The sequence below is a fragment of the Dermochelys coriacea genome, chromosome 24 (genome assembly GCF_009764565.3).
Source record: "Dermochelys coriacea isolate rDerCor1 chromosome 24, rDerCor1.pri.v4, whole genome shotgun sequence".
NCBI lineage: Eukaryota > Metazoa > Chordata > Testudines > Dermochelyidae > Dermochelys > Dermochelys coriacea.
The window spans coordinates 6,830,683-6,851,054 of NC_050091.1; the positions used below are offsets into that span (position 1 = coordinate 6,830,683).

A 20,372-nucleotide genomic window follows, 5' to 3' on the forward strand; every position below is an offset into this window, starting at 1 on the left:
TGTCTCAGGAATGAGGATCATGAGGCTTGGCAAAATCCAAATTTTTTTTTAAATAATTTCAACGGCTACTATCAAGATTCATTTTTAACCCTTTTCTTTTAGGTTTTGATCACTTTAAATTTTCACAGTTGCAGGACATTTATGGGGGCAACAGTAGGTGTTGCGCTTCAAAAAGTGAAAGCTTTATAAACTGTTAACAGAGCTTGCCAACAGCCCCGGGCAAAACAGTTAAAGTAAATATCCTTAAATCCACCCATGGTACCTGTCTCTACCGTTCATCCGCTGGCCCGTTTGTAAGAAGCCTAATGCAAAAATGGAAACCGCTGGGCTTTTACTGGTACATTCACAAACAGCAGTTTTCTTACTTTGCCTATCGATCATTCTCCATGAAAACATGGGTGTGTCTGTGTGCGGTGAAAATGATCTTTACCGACATTTACCATAAAAAAAAAAAATCCAAAAAAACCCCCAAATCCTTCCAAGCTAAGTTATGCAAGGCAACCATGTGGTACAAACGCCCATGGAGTTTGCATGCCAGTGCGCTGGAACACCTTTGATAGTGGCAAAAAAGAAAAGGAGGACTTGTGGCACCTGTAGCTCACGAAAGCTTATGCTCAAATAAATTTGTTAGTCTCTAAAGTGCTACAAGTCCTTTTTCTTTTTGCGAATACAGACTAACACGGCTGCTACTCTGAAACCTGTTTGATAGTGGGGATCACATATGGGCTAAGCACGACACACGCAGAGATGGGAGATGAAGCTCATCAGTCATTTAGGCTTCTGCTCTTTCCATATGGGAAGATTGGCCGCTGGTTGCCTTGTAAGATTATCTCGGGCGGAAAACTCATTCTGTTTGGGGGTATTTTCTTAGTGATTTAGGAAGCTGTGTACACTGCAGGGCGTGACTGCTGACGTCAAGCCCCTGACTCAGCTTCACTCAACTCTCTCGGCCTGACAGTATATTAAAGGCTCCGAAGACAAGGAAACGAACCGCAGCTCCACGGAGAAACCTCAGGCACAGAAATCACCAGCGCTGAGAGGGACGTGCCCTGAGCCACCTTGATCTCGCAGGCTCTTCGCGATGAGGCCTCCCGTGTTCCTGCTGGTCCCTTTGCTGTGCCTGGCCAGAGCGGCTCCACAAGGTGAGTGTGGGGAGCAGGGAGAACTTGCCCTGGGTTCATGTGGGAATGGCTCTGTGCCGTTTTGTTCACACCCTGCCCGGCTCCATTTGTGTCTTGTGGAGATCATGGTGCTGGCTTGCTGAAGAACCAGATCGCACCGCTCCAGAGGCGCTCTCCAAGCCTGGTGGGGAGGGGCTAGAGCACGGCAGTGGGGAGACATCGATTCTGGTCCTCGTCTCAGGCAAATCATAGAGCCCCTGTTTCCCTCTGCCAGCCTTTCTGTCTCCTTTAGACAGACTGTGAGCTCTCGGGCCTGGGCACCACGGGGCTCAAGGCGGCAGATAGAATAACCATATTGCAAAGGAGGCAGGTGGGATCTCTAGGGTAACCGCCTCTGCTTTAGGGAGAGATCCCCCCACCCCCCAGTTCCTAACAGCCACGCCACATGCTTCCAATTTCCTGTCCACTTGTTTAGTTCCCGAGCTGCTGACTCGGGGAAGGGGGGTGTCTCCCACTTACCAACCTTTCGCCTGCGTTTGGCTAGGACAGACCCTTCCCGAAAGGGACTGTAGCGCAGAAAACTAGGGAACAACCAGTCCCGGCCACTCTTTCCATGCCTTTAGAGATAAGTCTGATGGGGGGGCGAACGCCTGGCTGCGGAGCCTCCTCGGCCGGGATGCCCTTTTAGCAAGTCTGGAGGCAGAGGTGGCAACAAAAGGGACAAGATTTGGGGGGCCCCAAAATGAGACAACCCTCCCCTCTCCCCCGTGAGTCAGGTCTTCCGAGGCGTACGCCGCTCCCCACTTTTTGGCAGCTCCAGTCAGATGCCGGGAGCCCCTCCTGAAAAGTTAAGCCCAGGGGAATTCTGCCCAGCATCGCTGCTAACAGACTCCTATCCTCTTGCAAAGCTTTATCTCTACGCTGAGGTCACCTGTTTGAATCCAGCCCAGGCTGGTAGGGATTGAATGTCTGTTGCCGTTTGGTGGGTCTCAGCCCAGTTCCTGAGACAGTTTAAACCAACCCTTTGTTGGGAACCTCAGCAGAGATGCCAGCTCTGGCTGGGCCCTGGAGGATGAGCGTCCCCCTGCTCCATGGTGATGGGGTCCTTCCAGGACAGGGGCCAGGCACATGTAGGACGGGAAGCTTGCCCTGCTGGGACACTTGCTCTGGGGTTAGTCACCAGCCTCTCGGTCCCCTTCCTGGAAACTCGGGTGCAGAGCAAGGCAGAGAACTTTTGTGCTTGTTGTTCCAGGGCCGCCAACCCTGTGGGCCCACGGGCGGGGTGGGGGGCCGGTAGCCCCACGCAAAGCAGGAGCATGGGTGTCCTGGTGAGGCTGGTCCCGTTTCCATGGAGACGTCACCTGGCAATGCCAGCCAGCCAGCCTTGTCTCCCACCAGCCCAGGACGTGCGTGCGGAGGGGTCCGCGGAGCCTCCTCGGCCGGGATGCCCTTTTAGCAAGTCTGGAGGCAGAGGTGGCAACAAAAGGGATAAGATTTGGGGGGCCCCAAAATGAGACAACCCTCCCCTTCCCCCCGTGAGTCAGGTCTTCCGAGGCACACGCCGCTCCCCACTTTTTGGCAGCTCCAGTCAGATGCCGGGAGCCCCTCCTGAAAAGTTAAGCCCAGGGGAATTCTGCCCAGCTTCGCTGCTAACCGACTCCTATCTTCTTGCAAAGCTTTATCTGCTCTCCGGTGATCCCAGGGGCCTAGGAATCCAGATCCAGAGCTGGGCAGGTTTTGAATCTGGAGCAGGGTCCTGAGGAGGGGTCCAGATGCCAGAGCAGGTGGGAGACGCTAAGGCTACGCGTTGAGCTGCAGACCCACGAGCTGCCATGCTAACAAGAGAGCATGTCCGCATCAACAGGTGCCGGGCATCTCAGAGGGGGTGGCGCGCAGGGCACGAGCCCCCCCGGCATCGTGGCAGCACTCTGTTGTTAGCAGACTACTTGGATCACAGCTGGCACGGGTACACCCTCCTACCCCCTGACCCCGGCTGGGATCGGGAAGGGACGCACCGCCAGCGTCCCCTCCCAGAGTAAGAAGCAGAAGGGTTCCTGGCCGCCACTGCTCTGTTTGCTAGGGCTAGATAAGAGTTTAGTGGTTTTTCCAACCGGTCCTTTGGCAGGTTTGAAGAGATCTGCACACAGCTAGGAAAAAGAGCGAGGATCACCCGAGGTTCACAGGCAAGTGCCCCGAGGGGATGTTTAGGGGGTAAAAGGGCTATGCTGGTGACCCAGAGACCCCGGTGCTGACAAGCTTAATGCCCAGGCAGAGACGGGTTGTGCCAGCCAGCTTCCTGGCTGCTCCGGTTGTGACCCTGATTGGCCGAGCTCCTGTGCAAACACAGCGGTTTATTGAGGTGCCTTGGCTAGCTTGAAGATTGACAAAGGTATTTAAGTGCCTAAAGATGCAGATGGGAGCCTAGTAAGATTTGTGAAAGTACCCTGCTTTGGTGACCTACTCCCTTTGATAGTCAAGGGGAGTTAGGCACATAACTCATTCAGGGGCTATTGTAAATTCCACTCCATGCCTTTGGCCTCTAGTCCTGTTTTCGCCATGCTGGTCTCTCTCTCTTAGATACTTATCTGGTCCCATCACTGAGCATGACACAGTCTTTAATGGATTTATCCTCACGTGCCCTTGTGGTGAAGCACTGGGCTATTATCCCCATTGAACAGGTGGGGAAACTGAGGCACAGAGCAACTAAGTGAATTGCCCAGGGTCAGACAGGGAGTCTGTGTCAGAGCAGGGAATGGAACGCTGGTTTCCTAAGTCCAAGACTCGAGCCCACCCTCCCCCTCCTGACTGAAGGACAGTCCTACGTGGCTGGCCCCCATGTCATTGAAATTGTGACCTGAATGCTCCAGCCCAGGGTCTGGGTTCCCCACTCTCATTCTGCGGTTTGCATTATCGCCTGCTAAGTATCTCTCCACTCCTTATCTCAGGCAGCAGCTCCACAACCTTCCCGCGCTTCTTGATCCCACCTCAGGAATTTCTTAAATAAATTTCTCCTGGCTAGGCTGGCTCGTCGCAGTTTCCCAAAAGTCTAAGTGCAAATAACCCCCAGCTGGACGAACTGAGTGCAGAGAAACCAAGGCGGCCCAGCAACAGCCAAAGGCAGGGCATGGCAAAGGCAAAGGAACCTGGCTAACTCTCCTATGATTGGTGTGTGGAGGCCCCAATGTGTTAGGTGCTGTACATGTACCCAGGAAGAGACAAGGCCTTATGAAACATGCACTGAATGTTCCCCAGGTGGTTCTGTGTACAGCTCCTAACATCATAATGAAGCTTGGGTCCATGATAGGGTGCTTAGGTGCTACAAATAAATAACAGTCAGGATCATTGTCCCCCTTGTTACAGATGGGGAAACTGAGGCATGGAGTAGGGAAGTGACTCTCTCAGGGTCACGCAGTGAGTCAGTGACGGACCTGGGAATAGAACCCAAGAGTCCTGACTCTGGCTACAGTAACAGTTAAAAGAGAGGTAATTGCTAGTCCATAGTTGAGTGCCCTGTCAATCCCAACACCAAAGTGCTAAACTATGGGTAATTAAAAAAAAAAAAAATCTCGTGCTTCGGGGTATAAAATGATCATTGCTGGGGTCAGGAAGGCAGCCTGCTGCTCTGTGTATGCAGCATGGCACAGCTGGGCCTATGCATTGTGGTAGCTGTTATTGGCCGCTGCCAGGGACATGATCCAGGGCTGGGTGCACCACGGGTCTGAACTGGCATGGTGGTTTCCATGTCGCCTGTGTTCTGCTCCAAACCAACTAGTAACTAAGTCCAAAGCTTCCAGGCATACTTTAGGCAGTTGTACACTATATGTACCCATCTGTCTAGGTTCTTGTCTGGTGTCCATCATTGCGGCATCTGTTCACCTGCTCAGCAGAATCGTTACTTAGGAATCAGCAAGTGGGGTTTAATTCCTCCCCCCCCCCCTCACCCCAGGAAAGTTTCATAATCTGTGGTCATGAGCGGTTCCAAAGGGATGGGTTACCTTCATGAGGACCTTGGCCGGAGGGTGTCTGGGGGGCATCTCAGCATGTGTGTGGGTAAGAAATGGAAGCAATAGGATAAAATTCAGGCCGAGTAGCAGGAGACCTTTCCTAGCAGTGAGATCTCCGGCTGTGGGAGCCCCGTTGCTTGGGTTATTTTAGAAAGGACGGGACTGAGCCCCAGAGACTATAACAGCAAATCAATCCTGCATGTGTCACTACATTAACAAGTTTCATAGTAGCAGCCGTGTTAGTCTGTATTCGCAAAAGCTTATGCTCAAATAAATTTGTTAGTCTCTAAGGTGCCGCAAGTACTCCTTTTCTTTTTACATTAACAAGGTTTCAGTAGCTGCGATCAGGGTCCCATTGTGCTGGGCGCTGCACAGACACACAGAGAGACAGTCCCTGCCCTGTTGGGCTCACAGCTTAACTAGACAAAGGGTGGGAGAAAGCCAGGGTTATTCTGTCCATTTTACAGGTGATAATATTAATGCTTCACTCTTACATGACATTTCTCACCAGCAGATCTCAAAGTGCTTTACAAAGGAGGTCAGTGTCATCACCCCATCTTACATGATAGAAACTGAGGCATGGGGAGGGGAAGTGGCTTGTCCAGGGTCACCCAGTAGGTCAGTGGCAGAGCCAGGACAGATTGTAGATCTCTTGAATCCTAGCTCAATGCGCTGTCCGCTATGCCACACTTCCTCCCTAATAAGGAGAAGCTGAGGCATACAGCAATCATATGACTCGCTCATGGCCACATGGACAGCTGGTGGCAGAGCCTAGAATCCAGGTCTCCTGAGTCCCCATCCAGTGCTCTCATCACAAGGCTTTTCCCATCACTACCTGCTGTGAATATCCCCGACTCCCCCATGTCAATCTCACCCCTCCACGCAGCACAGCTCAGCTCTGTTCACAGTCTCTGGTTCAGAACGTTTCTAAAATGTTTATCTTCCATTAGTGGTTGCCATATCTGCTTGTGTCAATAGGAGATTCCATCTTGTTAATTGTGGTTTGGCTTTGGGGCCCTAACGATGACACGCCCTAAAGCTTTGTATTCAGTAATGGTTTCTTACACAACAGGCCTTTTGACATTTTTGCTTTTGAAAAATCCTGGCAGGGTCTTTCACCTAGTTCAGTGGTTTTCAATCTGCCCTCGGAGGACCCCTGGCGGCCTGCAGACCATGTTGAACTTTTCCAAAGGGGGCCACTCCTGCATTTGACATTTTTTAGGGGTCTGCAAATGAAAAAAGGCTGAAAACTGCCGGCCTTGCTGATTTTCTTGCATCTGTTATCTCGGGCTCTGGTCCTGTGCCCTTGGACTGTGAGCGTTTTGTGTCAGTGTAGCCTGCAGGACTGGACCTAAATTCAGAAAATTCCTAGATTCCAAGGCCAGAAGGAACCATTGTGATCATCTAGTCTGACCTCCTAGATAACACCCGCCAGAGAATTTCATCCAGTTACCCCTGTATTGATCCCAGTAACTTGCATTTGACTAAAGCATCTGGCAGAAAGGCAAGTCTGGATTTGGATCAATGTATCTATTTACTGTACTAACGCGCTCTCCTTGCTTTCTGATCTCTGCACCATCTTGGATTTAAAAACATGCAGCTCTCTGGCGGGGCCTGGTTCAGTCCCCAGTCACAGCCAACACGGAGGTTATTGTACAAACCCTGATGCCCATACTTAACTTTACTCATGCAAGGAGTCTCACCTGGTTCGTTACACCACTGAGCTCAATGGGATGATTCAGGAGTCAGGGTGCATGCAGGATACTTCACCCTTAGGGAAGGGGCATGGCCACGGAGGAATCCATCCAAAGCCCCAGCCAGCTCTAGTGAGGCGCCGGCTTTCCATTTCTGTGCCTCCCTTGTCTTCTGTGAACCCCATTTCCTCAGGACATGGCTGATCCTAGCCATAACCTCCTTGGGAGAGGGAAGATCTAGGCTTTGTGTGTCTTTGAGACAAAGGGGAGAGGGGTGAGAAGCCAACATCCCCGGTTTGCAATGGGCAGTTCGGTGCAAATGTTAACACCGAGCTGGGAACTCCAGGGTTCTCATCCCTCAAGTGACACTGTGATTGGCTGGCAGGGCTGGAGGACCTGGCTCCCTTTCCCTCTGCGTACTGAGAAGATACTCATTGTTTCCAGCACAGGGGGAAGGCAGGTTAGGTAATATTTGCTCAGGGAATGGGAGATAATTGCTGTCTAAGTTCAGAGCATCATGGAATCCCCAGGGGGAGGGCAGGTATAGTAAGGCAAAGCAGGTAGGACCAGTTTGTTTGCAGAGACGGGCATGCTTGGATCCATTGTTACAGTAGCACCTATAGGCCCCAAGAGAGATTGGGAACCTCGGGCGCTGCACAGACCCAGAGTGATAAGTTTACAATCTAAGTAGATGGCTGGTGAGAGGCAGAACAGAGCCAGCACATGACTTGCCTAAAATCTCAGTCCTGCCTCAATGCAGTGGGCTGGACTTGACACCTTTGCAAGGTCTCTTCCAGCCCTGGGGTCCTACAGTTCGATGCACCCACGCAGCAGGTGCGTGGCAGGGCCGGGAATCTAGAACTCAGCTCTCTAAGTTGTTAGGCCATTTACCCATTGGGCAACGCTGCCAGCAGCCTTTTGGCTCTCGCTAGCTGTAGATCTGCTCTGTTATTAGTTGAGTGAAAATATGTGAGCGGTTGAGTAAGGGAGGCCTCTGTAGAGGAACAAAGGGGTTTGCCTCCCGGGACCAAAACCGGTGCCCTCTGTCGGAGGTTAGTAGCTGATGCTTCAGGGGACTGAAAACTGATACACAGGAGGGATTCTGTCATGGATTTCGGGCCAGACCCTGTTCCTTTTGCAAGTCGATAGGAGTTTTGCCGTTGGCTTTCGTGCACTCTTAGAGCTGGCTGGAAAATGGACTTCTGCCCCCCACAGAAAATCTCAACTTTTTGGTGCAGAGCTGCAAACATTTTGATTTGAAAATGCTGCCCCAGTGCCTCATGGGAGTTGTAGTTTTGGTGCGTCAATCTCCTACTCCCAGCTGGACTACATCTCCCAGGATGCACCACAGTGCTGCCACACTGAACCACCCATGATGCATCCTGGGAGTCCCCTCCCAGCCACGGAAGGTGTAGTCTGCCTGGGGACCTGGCCCATGGAGGAGGAAGAGGGCATTCAGCGCCTAGACCGCAAATCCCATGAGGCACTGCAACACCATTTCCAAATTTAATTTTTTGCTGACGTTGCTGTTTTTCGGGTGCTGCCTGGGCCATTGGCATGCCCTCGGGCTCTCCTGTTCTCCACCTGCGGCGCATGGCAGGTTACTCTCCTGGGGATGGAAATGTTTAGTTGAGCTGGAGTCGCTGGTGCAGTCGAGGGGTTGCAGGGTGAAATGTGCTGCCCTGTGTTACACAGGAAGTCAGGCGGGATGCCTGGAGGGTCCCTTCTGACCGTACGCTCGGCGCAGTCCTGCCCTTTGCTTCTCCTTCCCCTGCTGGTGCCCCTCAATCCCGACCCACAGCCCCCTGCTGTCCCAGCCCTGGGCTCCCCACACACCGCTCCATCACTGGTCCTCAGTCCCTACCCGCAGCCCCCTGCTATCCTAGCCTGTGCCTGCTGCTCAGGGTGAGTGGGTGGATTAACCTGTGACTAATGCAGACCTGGTTAAGGTTTCCCATAGCTGGGTTATCTCCTCATCCTCTGTCTGACTATGCGGATTACCAGCCGCTTCCCCAGGAATGGGGATTAACAGCATTTAAGTGGGGATGGGCCCAGAGCTGGGGTTGGGGGAAGGCTGGCATCACGCCATCACTTGCTCTGAGGTCCCCCGGGTCCTGCCAATACGGTGACCAGATAGCAAGTGAAAAATCGGGACACTTTTTGTTTCTGGGTAGCGGGGGTGTATAGTCGTGTATCTGAGATAAAGCCCCTAATATGATTGGGGACGGTCCCATTAATATGGGGACATCTGGTCACCTTAGTTGCCAGTTCTGGCCGTTTCATTGCAAATGTCATTATCGTTGGTGTTTTTCCATAAAGCCCCAGTTCCCGGAGTCCTGGGATTATGGGAGAGTCTCTGCTTTATTTATTTATTTATTTATTTATTTATTATTTAATAAGAAAGTTTCTAACCCTGGGGGTTGGGAGAGAGGCAGGAAAACATGACCCCAGTGGCTAAGTTTTACAGCTAAAAGGGACAATCAGGTTGGCTGGCCCCTCCTGGCCTCGGTGCAAAATGCTGATGAGGGGACCTCAGTGTCGCAGGGCTGGCATCTTCCGAGAGCTGGAGATTTTCTCAAAGCTGGAGCTCCTGGAGTCAGGGGATTTCAGTGAGCGTATCTGTATGGCCCAGGGCTTAGGGCATTAGCTAAAACGTGGGAAACTCCGGGTCAGTTCCTTACTCTGCCACAGACCCCTTGTGTGACCTTAGCCTCTGCACCTCAATTTCTCCAGCTGTACAATGGGGGTGATAGCCCTGCCCTGCTTCGCAGGGCCATTCTGAGGATAAATACAGTAAAGGCTGTGAAGCGCTCTGGGCCCTACTGAGGAAAAGACTGTATAACAAGGGATGACTCTTACTCAGCTTCTAGCTTTGGGGGCACAGAGAAAAGTTGCAGAGCAGAACCCCCGAGGGCTCTGGCCCCAGACCGCCAAGAAAGGGAATCCTCCACCCCGTTAGAGCCTGTGATTTCTGAACCAGATGCCTGATCTCCTTGACTGTTTGGGGCTAGCATGGCAGCGCTGAGTCCAGCTGCTTATCGCATCCTTTGTTGTTCCTCTCCCAGATGGCCAAGAGGAGGTGCCCTTCGCAACAGCCGAGGACCTGGTCCAGAGTGAAGTGATCCTGGAGCAGTTGGACTTGGAGCAAAGTGAGTCAGGAGGAGGGCACTGGCCCTTCCAACTCCTCCTGCCCTGTGGGGCGGGTTCCATTGGGTGACACCGGCCCCTGCTGGGGAATCCCAGGGGGAAGGAGCAAGCACTGTGCAAAACTGCGGGTGGAAGAGATAGTGGGGGAAGAGCATCCAGGCCATGCCAAATGGTCTCCCCCCCCAACATATAACCTGGGGCCCTGGCCCTGTCCCAAGGGACAGGGATCTGGCCACGTTACCCTGCTCCGTGGGCTCGCTCCCCTGCTTCATTAGGGGCAGTGGATCCAGTTTAGGTCCCGTTCTGGCTCTGCCTAGCACCAGCCCGGCCTACGATGAGCGCACCCTTCTTTGAGGCCAGAGCCGGGAGCAGCATCCCAGAGCCATACCAACCTCCCACCACAGAGCACACCTGAGCTCCCGGCCACCCCCACTGATGTGCGGCCCCCTCTGGGGTGGAGCTCAGCAGCTGTCAGCCAGGGATTTAGGGAGGCTGACGGATTTGGCCAGGAGCCCAGGGTGGCCTCAGGGTGTCAGCATGGAACTGGGGGGATGACCGCTTCCTGGAGGGTGGTCTCCCGTCCTAGTTTAGCTGAGGAGAGCAAAGCTGCAGCCTCGTGTTTGCTTCCTCCCAACGTGAACTGGGAATGGGACAGGCTGACGGGACCCCTGGGGGGGACCAGGGGGGGCCTTGCCCTGATTGCAGGCTTGTGAACTTGCTCTCCCTCTGCCCTAGGGCCCATTGCCCCCTTCCTGGTCCGTGGAGCTCCTCTGGCTGGGGCGGACGTGCTGCATGCCAAAGCTGGAGGCCCTGGTGACACCACCTGCGGCAATGGCCCCTCCTGCCAGGTCCAGCCCTGGGGTTACAAGCTGGACGACTTCCCACCGGGCCGACCCAGCGCCAGCAACATTGACAACATCTGCCTGGAGGGGAGGAAGAAGGAATTGTATGGGCCCACGACCCTGCCCCAGACAGGGTTCTCCCACCTCAAGCGCCAAGGTGATGCTATCAACTTTCTGGAGGCCAGCCGGGAGCAGTGCTGCCCTCAGGCTGAGCGCCTGGGCTGCATGGAGAGCGCGGTGAGTCCCTGCACTAGGCTCTTGGCTCGAGCTGCCCCGCGGAGCCGCTGTGTTACAGCAGCACCCAGCTGAGCTATGGGGAGGTGGGGGGAGGCTGTACATCCATACACCTGGAAGAGACTGTCCCTGCCCCGCAGGCCAAAGAGACAAAGGGCAGGAAGGGAAACTGAGGCACAGGGGTGGGAGTGACATGGCCGGAGTCAGTGGCAGAGCCAGCAACTAAACCCAGCTCTCCTAAGTCCCGGTCTGTTGCCCTAATCACGAGGCCGCGCTGCCCCTCTCTCAAGGAAGGATGCTGTAAGGGGAGAGGCTTCGGGATGGCTCGGAAAACGGTCCCAGCCATCCCGAGTGGAGGGGTCTCCCTCACTGGGAGACCTACAGCCACTCATGGGGCTGGTGATAGGGCCTGAAGAGCCAGGCCTGGGTCCCCAGGGCGGGCACAGCACGGGCACTGCGGGATTCCCTGGCGGGGGACCCCTCTCGCTATGCCAGAGGAGCGCTGTCTCCAGGTTCCATTCAGCCGTCGCCCTCTGGGCCGTGGCTGCCAGCCAGGGGCCGATTGTGTTGGCTGGGAGCTGGACAGAGACCCGGCAAACGCAGCCCAGCAGCCGCCCGCCGCTGATGGAGGGTAAGCCAGCCATCTGGAGGGCAAAGTGCTGGTTGCCCCGAGCCGGGACTGGTTCTGGGGTGGGTGGGAGGGGCTCTGGGCTCCCGCTGGGATGTCCCACTGACTCCCTCCCTCCCTCCCTCCCGCAGTGGAAGGAAGCCCTGGAGCAGTTCTGCGACCACGAGTTCGCAGTGAAGACCAAGCACTACCACTGCTGCAAGCGGGAGGGCGCCGACCGGGAGCTGTGCTTCGCCAGCGAGGCCCCGAACCCCAGCTATGAGCCTACCAACGCCAGCACCGTGCCCCCCAGCGCCTGCCCGTCAACTGACCCCGCCAAGTGCACGCCCGCCCAGCCCGGCGCCAGGCAGTGGCCCAGGCTGCCTGAGATCTCCTTCCCGCCCGGCCAGCCCACCCGCAGCAACATCAAGAACATCTGCAGGCTGCGCAAGTTCCGGCCCGTCCACATGCCCAGCGCCATCCCCACCACGGGCTACAGCTGGCTTCAGCGCCAGGCCCGCACCACCGCCCGCATGGAGAACGACTTCAAGAAGTGCTGCAAGAATGAGAACGTCAACTGTGCTCACGCTGCGGTGAGGGGCAGGGCTCGGCATGGCGCTGCGGGGGACAAGCCCAAGGGAGCGGGGCAGGGGGAGCCAATCCCAAGGGGCCATTGGCCACGGGGGAAGGAGTTTTCCCAGGCTCAGCCTCCCTGGCACTAAGAAAAGGAGTACTTGTGGCACCTTAGAGACTAACAAATTTATTTGAGCATAAGCTTTCGTGAGCTACAGCTCACTTCATCGGATGCATCGGATGAAGTGAGCTGTAGCTCACGAAAGCTTATGTTCAAATAAATTTGTTAGTCTCTAAGGTGCCACTAGTACTCCTTTTCTTTTTGTGAATACAGACTAACACGGCTGCTACTCTGAAACCTCCCTGGCACTGTTGGTCTGTGTTCTGTCCCGGTGGGGGGCAATGGGGTTTGTTACATTATGTTCTCTTCCTCCCCCCTGGGCCCTATTTCCATGTAAAGCCTGGGGCTGGGCCAGAGGGGGCTCTGCCTGGCTCATTTCTGTTCTGGCAGCAGCAGGAAGGACTGGGGGAGCGGGCTGGCTGCGGCCCCTCCCCGGCTGTTTCTCTGTGCTGGGTACAGATCAGGCGCTAAACAAACGGGATCCCCGGAGCTTTCCAGGCACCGGGAATATTCGGGGGCTTTCAGTCGCACCTGGAGGGCCCCGACTTGAGTTCAGGGCCCCACGGTGCGGCCCAGCCACGGAGACAGTCCCCGCGCCAAAGAGTTCAACCTATGGCTAGACAAACGCAGGGTTATTATCCGAGCCCTGGCTGGCGAAGTGACTTGCCCAGGCTGACCCATCAGGACAGCAGCAGAGCTGGGACTAGAACCTGTGTCCCACGCTGCAGCCTTAGCCACCAGCCCATCCTCTGGCATTAGCAAAACTGTGGTCCCATTCCCTCTGTACATGGCTTCTCTTCCTCTCTCTAGTGGGAGAAGGCCCTGGCTCAGTTCTGCAAGCAGGAGCTGTCCATGAAGACCAAACCCCACGATTGCTGCAAGCAGGCTGAAGACAAGGCCAGGTTCAGCTGTTTCTCCAGCCAGGCCCCAAACCCGGCCTACGACAAGGAGATCCAGGCTGTCAGCCTGGGAGAGGTGACCCCGGAGCGCCTGGACATGCTGTGCGGGGAAATGAAGCTCTTCACCAAAGAGTGAGTTTGACCTGCTCGGCCAGGGACCTGCAGACATTGACTGGGCCTCCCGGGGAATCAGCTTCCTGCACTGGAAAAGGAGGACGCTGAAACACAAGAGACTTGCCCAAGCTCACAAACAGAACCAGCAGCAGAGCAGAGAACCCAGGAGTTGTCCTGAACTCCTAATCCCCACACTCCCTTCCCGGAGCCAGGAACAGAACCCAGGAGTCCTGACTCCCAGCCCCCTGCTCGACCCACTAGACCCCACTCCCTCCTAGCACTGGGAATAGAACCCAGGAGTCCTGACTCCCAGCCCCCCCCACTCGACCCACTAGACCCCACTCCCTCCTAGCACTGGGAATAGAACCCAGGAGTCCTGACTCCCAGCCGCCCCCCCACTCAACCCACTAGACCCCACTCCCTCCTAGCACTGGGAATAGAACCCAGGAGTCCTGACTCCCAGCCCCTCTCTCCCCCACTCGACTCACTAGACCCCACTCCCTCCTAGCACTGGGAATAGAACCCAGGAGTCCTGACTCCCAGCCGCCCCCCCACTCGACCCACTAGACCCCACTTCCTCCTAGCACTGGGAATAGAACCCAGGAGTCCTGACTCCCAGCCCCCCCCCACCCACTAGACCCATCAGGTAGGCTCGCTGTGACTGTTGCCACCTGTAATGCCCGAGCACGGCAGGGCAGTGGCCTACAGAAAGATAAAGGGGCCTGGGAAGGAGGGAAACCGGAGGGAACTGGATCATCCAAGCTGCCCTGCCCATGTCCCGGCTCTTGGGCAGGAGAGTTAATCCAGCCTGCGCCCGGTGGGAAAGCAGAGGGTTAATTTCTGGGTTAGCAGTTGGATTAGCGAGGCTGCAGTGCCCCCGTCTGGCTATGATGAGAGGTGCAAATCGCCGCCCCCGGATCCCACCCCACGTGGGGTTTTTCCAGCCACAGTTTGCTCTAATTACAGGTGGCTTGTTTCAATCTGACTTTGCTCCGGGCGGGCAGGCCGGGCATTAATTATTTAGCCCGAGTAGATTCCCAGCCAGCACCTCTCACCCTACGCTCCCCGCCACATGCTGCAGGCTCCGGTGCGAGCCTCACGGTGGGATTTCCCTCGTGCGAGGGGAGTTACTGACGGTGGGGTTTTGCCTGGAGTGCCCTGTGCAGGGACAGAGCCCAGGGTCTGTCCTGGCCCCATCCGGAGGAACCTGATTATTACTGGTGCAGGGTCTTCGCCCTGTTTCCAAGGAACGGGCCAGACCTCCAGCTGATGTAGGTCAGCGCTGCCCATTTACACCAGGTGGGAATTTGACCCCATTGACTCAACTGAACTCAACTGTTTTTGATGAGGAAAGAGGCCAGGAAGATCCCACTTGCTGTCCAAGCCAGATGGCTCTATGGAACAGCAGTGATCTGGTGAGCAAGGCCCAGGCCAGGGAGCCGAGAGACCTGGGACCTGACTCTCTGTTGCATTTACACCAGTGTAAAATGCTGATTTGGTTTGGTAGCATGTTACATGCACTTTGCATTCGCTTGGCAGGGGTGTAAATGACAAGCCCAGGTGCAGTGTGATGGAGAATCTATTCTGGTCTCTGCCACAGGTTTCCCTCTGCGACCTTAGGCAAATCACTTAAACTTTCCAGGCCAGATCTTCAGAAGGGTTAAAATTTAAGCTTGTGGAGCATCACTGAAATCTCCCCAGGCGCTTTACAGGCTGTGTATGCTGGGTTTACACACCTGCCGCCCAAATACAGCGACCTCTGGGGAGGAATGCTGCAGCTGTTTACAACAGGAAGTGCATAAGAATGCAGCACCGATTGACTCCACCTGGAGAATTTAGGGAGGCATGACATATTTCAGTGAGTTAGAATTTAAATGCGGTGCTGGGGTCAGCATCCCAGCTGGATTCTCAGTGCCTGTGAAAGATCAGGGTCTTAGTTTCATGTCTCCACCAAAAAGGGGCACCCCTGGCAGCACAGTGCCCTCTAAAGCATGATGCTGGGTATATTCCAGTACTAGCCAAACAGGCTGCTGGTTAGCCCAAGCCTTGAGCTCCAGCCATGGGTACAAACTACTCTCTTCCTGTTACTAGAAAACCAGTCCCAGACTTGATCCAGAGCATGACGGAGCCTTGCTGCAGCCTAAAGGGTGAGGAGAGGACCCAGTGTGCAGAGAAAGAGGTGAGTGGAAGGGAGGGGGGGCTGTGGTTATCAAATAGACCCTGCTGTAGGCACACAACGTGGTGATTGAAAGGCTGGGGAACCGTGTATCCCAGGCCTTCTGGCATGGCTGCCCTGGGCGGAGAGAGGAAGGATGGTACAGTGGGCAGTGCGGCTCCTCTGTGACTCACGAGACCCTGGGTTCAATTCCTGCATTGCCAGACTCCCTGCGTGACCTTGGGCATGTCACTTTACTCTCTGAGCCTCATCTCTACAATATGGGTGGTGGTGAGGTCCTGCCTCCTGGCGGGACTGGCAGGGTAAATACCCAGAGGTGCTCAGATACCTGGGTGCTGGGAGTCAGGCAAGGACCTCAGCTAGAAGCAGGATTCATAATGGGAGACGTCTCTAGTCACAAGTCAGAACTTCACCGAGGTCAAGGACAGCTCAGACCAGCTGAGGGCTGCTCACGTCGGCAGAGCTGCGTCTCCGTGGGGTGTGAAAACCAACCCCAACGACAGCCGGAGCTGGGCTGACCTCAACCTGGTGCAGACGGTGCCGGGTCGACCACCTCTCCGGGAGCTGGGTTAGTTACAGCCTCTCGGTGTCCAGAGCCGCCACCGTAGCGGTTTAGGTGTAAATGGACCCCAAGGCTTTGCGTGGTTTGTGCTCTGGGTGGGAAACCCTCCTGTCTCAGTGACTCGTTACCCCAAGGGCTGCGGGACAAATTTGCACCAATGTCATTTCTGCTAAACCAAACTCTGCTGCTCCTACACTGGCGTGAGGGCAGCTGGGTCTGGACTGGGGTTGGTTTGGTTCAGGTTGGCTTAAAAAGCATCTTCTCCCCCACCCCACCCACCGCCGCGAGAGATCTGGCACCCCAGGGGCAGTGCATGAATCGCTACAGCGAAGCAGGCGAAGCTGGAGATCTGGGTGACCTCCTGTAACCTGGTGGGGCCGATACCTCCTGCCAGTGCCCCCCGGCCAGGCCCCAGGCCCCCTTTGCGCTAGATCTAAGTGTTAAGGCCATAGCAGGGTGGCACCACTTTCCCTTGGACTTGCCTGGGCTTGGCAGGAGCCCCACCTTCTCTTCTGATCATAACATCTGGCTGTGAAACCCAGGTCTCCCGCATTTCTGCACGGCGCTTGGGCCCCCGACTTTCTGGGATCGGAGCTTTGGTTTCCTCTGTCACAGGGGTTTGAAAATGGGCTCTGGCTGGCTGGGGAAAGGGGGAGGTTGGAGGTGAGCCGCCCCGTGCACTAAATAGCTGGGGGCTTTTCTGTGCAAAGATGATCCACTGCTTGGATTATTTTGGAACGGGTGGGGTGGGGGAAGGGGTGTAATGTGCTGTGAATGCTCCCTTTGTATGGGGTGCAGGGAGATTGGTGTTTTGGAGCTCAGGACATGCCCATAACAGGAGGGTGGGGGGAGTTTATCCCCATAGTACAGAGGCAGGAAACTGAGGCACAGAGAAGAGAGATGGCTTGTTCACGGTCATGCAGTGAGACACTGGTGCCACTGGAAGTAGAACCCAGGAGTCCTGACCCCTCGTGCCCTCGGGTGACTGACTTGCTGCATGTCCCAGGCCTTGGCTCTAACCACCTCTGCACGCTGCTCTCCCCAGAAAGCCCGTTCCATCGCCGCCCTGTGCACCACCCGGAAGGACTCCTGGAAGGACAAGGATCAGTGCTGCTCCCACAAGGAGGAGGAGGACAGAACCTACTGCTTCAATGCCAACTACCTGGACAGCATCTTCCTGGCCAGCACGAGCCTGGGGCAGGTCCCCAGCAAGCCGAGTCTGGCGGCGTAAAAGGACAGAAAGAACCAGAACTGTCTCCCTCACGCTCTCGTGTATCATTGAGCCCCCTTCTTCCCCATGCTCCCCCCAGCTGTTTCCAATTCTGAGCTAGGTGGCAGCTGGACGTTGCTGTCCTGGCCTTCGCTCTCTAAGAACGTGAGCCCCAGTCTCGGTGACGAGATGCTGGAAGGATTCCGCCAGCACTTGGCTCCCTTCTGGATTGCGTTTTAACGCCAGTCCCCTGGGCCCTGGCTCCAGCTGTGTTTCTCTGATCTCGAGGCAGCCAGCCCGAAGCTTCCTTGTCCGTGCTCCAATCCCCATCCCTGGGGGTGGCAGCAACAGATGAGCCCAGGTTCTTGTGTCCCATCCCCCCCAGCCCTGTATCCTGCCTGACCCCCTCCCTCCCTCCCGCCCGGCTGCAACCTGTGGCCCTCTCTTCTGCAACACGTAGGCAAAAGGCACTTAACGCGGATTGATTCCTTCACGGAAACGGGAGAGCAAAGAGGGCTTGAGATGGGAGCTGAGTGGGTGGGTTTGGCCGCACCTAACAGCCAGTGCCCCTTACTAGCTGGCTTGGAGCTTTTGGGCGGCGAGATGCAGCCATCCGGGTGGCTGGCTGGCGGCTCTCTGGGCGCGTGATACGAAGCAGCAGGCTCCAGCCCTGGCTGGAATCTGCGCTCTGGGGTCCTGGGAGCTGATTGCAAGCAGGGCGCCCAAGGGGAGCTGCAGTTTATGTGGATTCAGCATGAACCAGCCGGTCGGTCTCCTGGGAGAGCCCGGGGTTGAGGTTTTGTACAGACCGAGCTGGGCGAGGAGCAGGGAGTTGGGGAGTGACAGAGGGGACTAAACACCTGACCTGCTTCTCCTGTGAGCTGTCGGGCAGCTGGCCCTGTGGCCTCTGCCCCAGGGGCAGCATAGCTGGGAGTCCCTTTGCCCTTGATCCAATTTGCAGCCCTGGGGGGATCCCTTCACCCCCCACTCTGTGCAGTGAGGGGCCCTGTTCAGCATTCTCCACTAGCGCCCGAGCTGGCTTTGGGGGTACGCAGGGCAGCGGGATCCTGATCTCCCGCTTCTGGTGGCTCTGTTGTGTCCCCTTGCACTTGCAATCTGTGTTTGTACCTTAGCCCGGAGACTGTATCAACTCTTCTCTGCCAAAGGCTCTGGGGAGATTCCTAATAAACCTTTTTGATGAACAACCTGGACTCTCTCCCATCTGTTCCCAGCCACCCTCGGGATTCCTGCTCTTCTCTAGCCCCTGTCGTGTACCTGATGGCAGGGGCAAGGCTCGAACCTGGACCTGCCTGAGCTGTCTGCTCCATGAAATTTTCCTGGGTACTTTTGCACAATGGGGCAGGGCCCTTATAGGTGAATCTGCTATATGAGATCCCCCCCTCTCTGCTGTGGGCCTGCCACCAGCCACGTGGGTGATGCCCGGGGCTCGGAGTGGGGCGGTCCCACGTTCTAAACCTGCGTCGGCCGCCGATGGGGCTCGGCTTCTAAAGGAATGTGATGCCATGTTTGGCTCTGTGCAAACATCGCGCCCCCAAGCGCCCCCTTTCTCCACCCTGCTGGGATGGTGGGGTCCTGTGTGGGTCCCATTCAATTTGAGGGATTGGGCTTGTTTCTCTGCATCATCCCAACTCTGGGTGTCATTGTCCCTGACTTTGATGTGGTCTTCCTCAGCACGAGCACCGGAATTCCTGGTGCCAGCTGATGCGGGTGGCCGGAGCTGGGGATGGGCAGGGTGTAACTACGGGCAGGGAGAGAGAGATGATGTTTGTAGTAGGGTGGTGCCAGTTGAGAGCAGGGCCCAGGTGTGCTGGGCGGACTCAGAGACAGTCTAAACAGACCAAGGGTGGGAGGGAAGAGAGAGCAGGGACGGGACTTGCCCAGGTCACCCAGTGGGTCAGTGGCAGAGCTGCGACTAGAGCCCCCAGTCCAGTGCTCCACCCACTGGACAGCGCTGCCTCTAGCACCATGCGGGACGCCCTGGTGCAGGGAATTGTGGGATAGCATTGGAGGACAAGCTAGACACAGGCCGGATGCAAAGTGGGAGGCTCTGCATGTGCTTTGACCTGGCTCCCCAGTGCATGGGGCCGATATGTGCACACTGGAGTGTGGCTGGTCGGGGGAGCTGGGTGATGTGCAGCCAGGCTGCCCTGCGGACGGACCCCGGGGCAGCTGGGCAGAAGAGAACTCCCGGGTGGTGTCATGGTGTGGGGGTGAGGAGAGAGCCCGCTCTGCTTTGGCCCCAGCTGGCAAGAGGCACGTGCCAGGCTGCCGTGCTCAGCACTTGCCCTGTTCCCTGCTCCACGTTGCAGCGCTCGCCTGGCCAGCTGCCCAGCTCCACCTCTGAGCCGTCCTGCGAGACACCAGCTGCTCAGCCGAGCCCGCCTTGAACGGATTGTGGAGAGACGCCTGGGTTCAACTCGGCCATCCCCCCTCGCTCAGGACCAGATTCTCTCCCACGCTTCTGCCCGGGGCCTGTGGCACCAGGGTCCCCTGCCTCGCTTGATGTTCAAACCTCTGTCCTGCTCCCCAGGGCTGTGGAAGATAAGACACTAGGGATCTGGGGAAGGAAAGGGGCAGGGTCGGGGGTTAATATTGTCAATGACATTTTCCGTCAGCCAAAAGTCCTGTCTGCAAATATTCCACCCGCTTTCATCATAATTCCCATGTTACAGATGGGGAAACTGAGGCATGGACTTTCACATAGTCCCATCTCCCCCCACACAGATTCTTTGGCTGGATTCCTGAGTGTGCGTGCCTGCGCCCTCGTCTGAATCCCCTGTGCGCGTGCGTCCATGTGTACACGTGCATGCTCCCCTTTTCTGGACTCCCCCCGAGGTGAATGAATCTCTTGTCTAGATTCCCTCAGTCCTTTTCTGGATTCCCGCACCATGGCTGCACTCCCTTTCTGGAAACCCTGCACCTCTTGTCTGGATCTCTCGGCTCTTTTCTGGATCCCTGGCTGTACGCACGCACCCTTATTCTGAATCCCGTGCAGGGCTCTCCTTTTCTAGATCCAGCCTTTTCTGCACCCCCCTCCCGCCCGCTTC

The 20,372-nt window shown here is 56.0% G+C and overlaps 1 protein-coding gene across 1 annotated transcript; it reads left to right on the forward strand.

The window, feature by feature from the left end:
• Nucleotides 1-929: 929 nt before the first annotated feature.
• Nucleotides 930-18,509, forward strand: ECM1 (extracellular matrix protein 1). Its single transcript, XM_038383241.2, has 7 exons — nt 930-1,142; nt 9,885-9,968; nt 10,702-11,045; nt 11,802-12,242; nt 13,154-13,374; nt 15,448-15,535; nt 17,140-18,509. Exons 1-7 carry the CDS (start codon nt 1,082-1,084, stop codon nt 17,323-17,325), a joined length of 1,425 nt encoding a protein of 474 aa, XP_038239169.1. The 5' UTR covers nt 930-1,081; the 3' UTR covers nt 17,326-18,509.
• The last annotated feature ends 1,863 nt before the right edge of the window (nt 18,510-20,372 follow it).